The 7,483-nt window shown below is 43.3% G+C and overlaps 1 protein-coding gene across 1 annotated transcript; it reads left to right on the top strand.

The window, feature by feature from the left end:
* Positions 1-3,175: 3,175 nt before the first annotated feature.
* On the top strand, positions 3,176-3,859 carry LOC138365286 (streptococcal hemagglutinin-like). Its single transcript, XM_069325567.1, has one exon. The coding sequence runs from the start codon at positions 3,176-3,178 to the stop codon at positions 3,857-3,859; it is 684 nt and encodes a 227-aa protein (XP_069181668.1).
* The last annotated feature ends 3,624 nt before the right edge of the window (positions 3,860-7,483 follow it).

Here is a 7,483-nt window from a genome sequence, read left to right as displayed (position 1 = left end):
GCTAGCAACTTTCTGGGCCGCTTACCACTAATATTTCATTTGCATCTCCCGGAAAAAGGAGCAATCTCCTTGATCCTATTGGCGCAGCTCCTAGCCAATCAGACGGCGGGGAGAAGATCCCATAATAGTGCTGTGTGGCAACGTCATCACCTGAGGGATACACGATTGCCAACGCATGAGCAACTTTTTATTTAATATTTTATGCAGTTGAATAATAATGTGATGTAAAATAATAATACTTAACTACATGACAGAATTAAATAATACAAGTAAATAATATAAGTGTAAATACTAAATAATGATATTTAATTATAATATATAACTTGATTATTTTATATAATACAATGTAAATGCAAAATTTAATTCAATACAGTTATATAAGAACACTGAATTATTACAATAACTTGAGACCATATATATAATAAACTGGAATTTCTGTCTGTTCGAGATTGAAGGCCAGACGCTTAGGGCTTGATACAGTCAATTTTAAATAGTAATTACTGTTTAGTACGTGCCCAACATGGTTGGATTGGAGTTGCCATAAATGAAACGAGTGTAACTTGACAGTGACAAAGTGACCACCACTACGATTCGTGAAATATTAACTAGACTCTGAATTTTCATTCTTCCTACTATTATGTAAACAAAGTACCACTGATGTTCACAAAATATTAATGTTCAACTATCATACTTTGCCTGTAATAGCCTCTAATACATATTAATGACTCGTGCACCCATCCCTTAAACCCGCCCACCCATTGGCTCTTGAATTACAGTCCTACACACACACACACACACACACACACACACACACACACACACACACACACACACACACACACACACTAAAGCGTTATATGACAAAGAGTGCTGGGAAGACGGGACACCACGAGCGTAGCTCTCATCCTGTAAATACACTTAGGTAATTACACACACACACACACACACACACACACACACACACACACACACACACACACACACACACACACACACACCTGTTGATTGACGGTTGAGAGGCGGGACTAAATAGCCAGAGCTCAACCCCGCAAGCACTACTAGGTAAGTACACACACACACCAAGGTCGACCCGTATACCGTTAAGTGCCCCGTCAAGAGTAATATAAAAAATATAGGAGCCTCTAGAGCTCCTATATTTTTTTATATTACTCAAGAGTAATATAAAAAAAATATTAGAGCCTCTAGAGGAGATCGGGTATTAAACCCAGGTGACCACCACATCCTTGTGTGTGTGAGAGACACGACTCAACACCAGTGGCATGATGGAGGGCATTTATGAGATAATACCAAGCCAGTACATGACAAAATGTTCCATTGAACGGGTATGAGAAGAGGACAGGAGCTGGGCTAAGGGAAGACGGTGAAGGAACGGTACACCAATCAACTTGGATCCATCAAAGACAAAATAGGAGGAGGTAGTTTGGGTATCAGGGGGAGAGAATTGCAGAGGAAGGGAAACCAAGAGGCTGGAATCCCTATAAAAGAACACCAATTCACCAACACAGAATTTCAATGATTAAGAAATCACATGAAATGTGTCAACATGGGAGGCCTGGTCGACGACCGGGCCGCGGGGACACTAAGCCCCGGAAGCACCTCAAGGTAACCTTAAGGTATGGGCTATTCACAGGTGACACGAAGATTTAAGCAAATCTCAAGGTCGATCAGTGGGCATAGTGAAGGATAACGAACGACGAGGACTACATGCAGATCTGTGATGTCTGTTGCCAACACTGTTTAGCAACAGGAGGCTGGTCACTTGGCTTCTCACTGCACAAGCAAGATGCAAGAAGCCAGATCCTTCTCTCTCCATCTGTTTCCTTCCCTGGTCCTCCTTAATTCCTCACTTACCTTCCTATAACATTTACATGGGAGAGAGTCGTAAACCTTTTTGCTCAAGACAAATGTTTAGCAAGATCTTAGGAGCAGACTAAGTCTCTACATCCATAAAAGATGTGCACCTCCACTTTCAGACCTCCTTTGAAGTCCTCCTCCAAGCATGCACTGATCAGGAAACCTCTTCACTAACCCGGAAGACGGCGACCAGGGCTTTAGCTGTCCACCAAAAAGACTTCAAAAGAAAACTACAGGTCAATATTCTTCCTCTCAGTTGTTGGAAAGATCCTTAAAAAAAATCTCCTTTATTTAATAGAAAAGCATTCAGATAATAATCAACAAAGTTATATGGTATAAAAATAATCTCATCAGCTCTGCTATAACAATTGACCGTAGAATGAAACAAGAAAATATTAAAAATATTATAAAAAATACTGAGAAAGCTAACGTATTATATTAACGAAAATATTATTAAATATTAACGAAAGATATAAGATCTTGAGTCATTTGGTGACGTTCTCGCCCGATGGACCAAATCGTCCGATCTCGTGCCCTTTAGCGGAACGAATTGGGCTGTTAAGACCAATTTGAAACACTCGTTAGAATGCCGTAGAAAACCGAATAAATTCTCCCTCGAGAGTTCCACTGCTTCATCATTCCCTATTTCCGCTCTCTTCTGTTCCACATTTTCTTTGTTCCATTGTTCCCTTTACGTTGTGCCAAGCATCCCCAGCAAGGCACAAAGGAACGCCGGCACGCCAGAGCTAATTTGTTAGTATACATCTTCTTCACCAGGGCAGCGCTCGGAGATGTGAAGAAATATATTAACGAAATATACAAAAGACGGGGAGAGATGTGCTTGAATCTCTGCTAGCGGGAGATGAATGGAAAGGGAGGGATGTGGAATAGGATAAGAGAGAGAGAGAGAGAGAGAGAGAGAGAGAGAGAGAGAGAGAGAGAGAGAGAGAGAGAGAGAGAGAGAGAGAGAGAGAGAGAGAGAGAGTGAGAGTGAGAGAGAGAAAGAGAGACAGAGAGATAGACACACACACAGAGACAGAGACAGAGAGAGAGAGACAGAGAGAGACAGAGAGAGACAGAGAGAGACAGAGACAGAGACAGAGACAGAGACAGAGAGAGAGAGACAGAGAGAGACAGAGAGAGACAGAGAGAGACAGAGACAGAGACAGAGACAGAGACAGAGAGACAGAGAGAGACACAGAGAGACAGACAGAGAGAGACATACCCTGATAGAAATATATCACACACACACTTTTGCATTTTAAACGAATAGAAAATAACTTTTTTCCGCTCTGTCGAGATGCCTCTGCATCTGTCCAACACAGCAGCTGTCCAACACAGCAGCTGTCCAACACAGCATCTGTCCAACACAGCAGCTGTCCAACACAGCAGCTGTCCAACACAGCATCTGTCCAACACAGCATCTGTCCAACACAGCAGCTGTCCAACACAGCATCTGTCCAACACAGCAGCTGTCCAACACAGCATCTGTCCAACACAGCAGCTGTCCAACACAGCATCTGTCCAACACAGCATCTGTCCAACACAGCATCTGTCCAACACAGCATCTGTCCAACACAGCAGCTGTCCAACACAGCAGCTGTCCAACACAGCAGCTGTCCAACACAGCAGCTGTCCAACACAGCAGCTGTCCAACACAGCAGCTGTCCAACACAGCAGCTGTCCAACACAGCATCTGTCCAACACAGCATCTGTCCAACACAGCAGCTGTCCAACACAGCATCTGTCCAACACAGCAGCTGTCCAACACAGCAGCTGTCCAACACAGCAGCTGTCCAACACAGCAGCTGTCCAACACAGCAGCTGTCCAACACAGCAGCTGTCCAACACAGCAGCTGTCCAACACAGCAGCTGTCCAACACAGCAGCTGTCCAACACAGCAGCTGTCCAACACAGCAGCTGTCCAACACAGCATTTGCCTGATATTGCATGTCTGTCTGTCTGTCCAGGAGGCCTCTGCTGAGCGGGGAGCAGGGCGATGCTGCCATAATCTCAGGGAAATCATCTGCATGACGGGTAATGAAGATTTAATGGCAGACATGATTTTGCTGAAGAAGCTTTTTGCCAACGGCGCTTTGTCGCGAGGCTGTGTTTGGGGGATAGGAGGGATGGGAGCGGGGGATAGGAGGGATGGGAGCGGGGAATAGGAGGGATGGGAGGGAGGGATACGAGTGGGCTGAGGGATAGGAGGGAGAGCGAGGGATAGGAGGGAGGAGTGAGGGATAGGAGGGGGGGGAGCGAGGGATAGGAGGGGAGGGGGGAGGGAGGGATAGGAAGGGGAAGTGAGAGATAGGAGGAAGTGAGAGATAGGAGGGAGAGAGGGATAGGAAGGGGAAGTGAGAGATAGGAGGAAGTGAGAGATAGGAGGGAGAGAGGGATAGGAAGGGGAAGTGAGAGATAGGAGGAAGTGAGAGATAGGAGGGAGAGAGGGATAGGAAGGGGAAGTGAGAGATAGGAGGAAGTGAGAGATAGGAGGGAGAGAGGGATAGGAAGGGGGAGTGAGAGATAGGAGGAGTGAGAGATAGGAGAGAGCGTGAGGGATAGGAGAGAGCGTGAGGGATAGGAGAGAGCGTGAGGGATAGGGGAGAGAACGAGGGATAGGGGAGAGAGCGAGGGATAGGAGGGCTGGGAGCGAGGGATAGGAGGGCTGGGAGCGAAGGATAGGAGCAGCAGCGAGGGATAGAAGGGAAAGCGAGGGATGAGGAAATAGTCGAGATGCATAAACATAGAAATGTGTGCTAAAGAAGAGCTGGAGGAAATTATTGAGGGACATAAACGGAGAATTACATGAGAAAGAGACGATAGGTGTGGATGAACACATGAAAGAGACACGAGGCGCTGAAGGAAAGATGCAAATCTCCCTGGACCAGACTGTGTTTAGCTCCACATGCTGAGGAGGCTGATCTGCACCTCTGCTTGCATCCCACCCCTGAAGCCTTCTTCCAAGCTTGTATTGAAATAAGTTAATTGTGGAGCTAAAAACAGTCTGATCCATATTATATATATATATATATATATATATATATATATATATATATATATATATATATATATATATATATATATATATATATATATATATATATATATATATATATATATATATATATATATACGACTGAAAACTCCACACCCCAGAAGTGACTCAAACCCAGACAGCCAGGAACAATATGCAACTGGTGTACATGGTACCTTAACCACTCGACCAACCGTGACCGTACAAAAGACGATGGTAGCCGAGGTTATTTCCCCCACCGTCCCGACGGCACTTGGTGATAATCTTGGGCATAGCTATTTCATCGAATTACCTCAACAATAAGCAAATTACCGAAACATCCTGAGTGATAAACATATACATTTCACAGGCTTGCATTTGATTATTTTTAACGGAGGCGGCTAGTTTATTGTGCACCCCATACTCATCCTGTGAGCGGTAGCGCAAAAAGCATTACAGAGGGCACAAAAGATCTTTATTAGACCTCAGTAGAGATTACATAAACAATGTCATCTTTCCTTCACACCTTATAATTACAATGTCAGCTAGTTACAGAGAATGTTCTATTTCAAGAGCTATATATTTACGGTAAGTCATTATACATTAATAGCAGGTCTTATCGCTAATACATGATTGTTTGAGCAATGGAGATATTACAGAGTCGTGGGGAGCTACTATTTATTAGTCTTCACAATACACTACTTGTTTGTTAATCTCATATGAAGTTTATCTTCTGGGAGCGAGATATAGATACAGTGCAAGGATTTCAGGTATTTTATCCTTAGTAATAAAATAGGTTGCACATATTATACAGCGTGAGATTAGATTTATCTCTAAATAGCTAAATTTTACTACAATCCAAGATATAGCGTTCGAGTGTGTGTCCCTGTCTTTGTCCACACACTTTACACTTTACTTCATCTAGATCCCTATACATGCCGAACTGCCAGAGATACTTGTAACCAAGTCTTACACAAGCTATGACAACGTCATAGCCGGTCGTGGAGCCGGTCGGCCGAGCGGACAGCACGCGGGACTTGTGATCCTGTGGTCCTGGGTTCGATCCCAGGCGCCGGCGAGAAACAATGGGCAGAGTTTCTTTCACCCTATGCCCCTGTTACCTAGCAGTAAAATAGGTACCTGGGTGTTAGTCAGCTGTCACGGGCTGCTTCCTGGGGGTGGAGGCCTGGTCGAGGACCGGGCCGCGGGACACTAAAGCCCCGAAATCATCTCAAGATAACCTCAAGATAACGTCCGTTAGTCTGCTTATTTTGTTACTTGCCCCATACACATGTCTTGTCTTCACACATTTCATTGTGATAAACAATGGTCGTGTTAGTTCCAGTTTGCTTTGTTCAACTTTCTTCAAATTATTCCAACTAACCCTTTTCCCTCTCTCTCTCTCTCCCTCCCTCTCTCCTTCCCTCCCACACCTCCGGATTCTTGGTCCTTTTTTCTTTATTGCAATGTGCAACATATCGAGCTAATTTACTTACCCTTGCAGTTCATCAAGGCGTTGAGGAGTTTTTATTATTTTTTTTATTTTTACTGCGTTTTCTGTGTTATTCAAAGAGCCAGGGAGTTAATGTTAAATCGAGACTCTATTTACCGATCTCCGAGACCTGTAATAACACAACCCATTGTTCCTACTTGTATATAAAACCAATATATTTATAACAATAAATCTTTCATTGCAGACGAGGAGTCACAATAAAGTGGCTGAAATATGTTGACCAAACCACACACACTAGAAAGTGATTCGACTTGAGAATGATCCAGGACGGACCGAAACATCGTCGTCCCTTCACTTTCTAGTGTGTGAGACGACGTGAAAAAGAAAGTGAAAGGACGACGATGTTTCGGTCCGTCCTGGACCATTCTCAAGTCGAATCACTTTCTAGTGTGTGGTTTGGTCAACAAATCTTTCATTCCTTATCGAGCGTATCCGGGGAAATAAAATTCGTCAACTATACGATGTTAAAACTCGCAGCGTTTGATAAGAGGAAACTGAACGTCGACAGTAAGCTTCAACTCGCACTAAAGCTTGTAGCTGAAGCTTCACAAGAGACTGTAAGGAAAGCTTATTAAAGTAGAGCGTTAGGTGATACCAGTTGGCCAGTGTCCTTCCTTTATTAATGTGTTTTTCTGCCTCGTGGACTACTGTTATTAATCAACCCGTTCTCGCAAATTTAATAAGTCAATATTGACTTATTAGTTGCGTGCATAGGTGACATACTTAACATAATAGTTTCCCTTGAAAAGCTTCATAGAAAACACCGACCTTACCTAACCTACTTTGTATGTTAAAATAAGCATCTTATAGCTTCGTAATTACAATTGTTACTTAACCTATTATAGGTATAGGTTAGGTAATAATTGTAATTACGAAGCAATAAGATGCTTATTTTAACATACTAAGAAGGTTAGGTAAGGTCGGTGTTTTCTATGAAGCTTTTCAAGGGAAACTATTATGTTAAGTATGTCACCTATGCACATATTTAATAAGTCATTATTTGTTCTCACGCTTTTGATAAGCGTTTAATCCGAACTACAGGGGCCAGATTCACGAAGCAGTTACGAAAGTACTTACGA

Source organism: Procambarus clarkii, chromosome 16 (genome assembly GCF_040958095.1).
Source record: "Procambarus clarkii isolate CNS0578487 chromosome 16, FALCON_Pclarkii_2.0, whole genome shotgun sequence".
Classification (NCBI taxonomy): domain Eukaryota; kingdom Metazoa; phylum Arthropoda; class Malacostraca; order Decapoda; family Cambaridae; genus Procambarus; species Procambarus clarkii.
The sequence above is the reverse complement of the archived record's forward strand: the minus strand, read 5'-3'. Positions and strand labels throughout refer to the sequence as shown.

Bases quoted from the DNA above. Each gene is read 5' to 3' on its own strand.
- LOC138365286 (XM_069325567.1), top strand. From the start codon at position 3,176: ATGCCTCTGCATCTGTCCAACACAGCAGCTGTCCAACACAGCAGCTGT.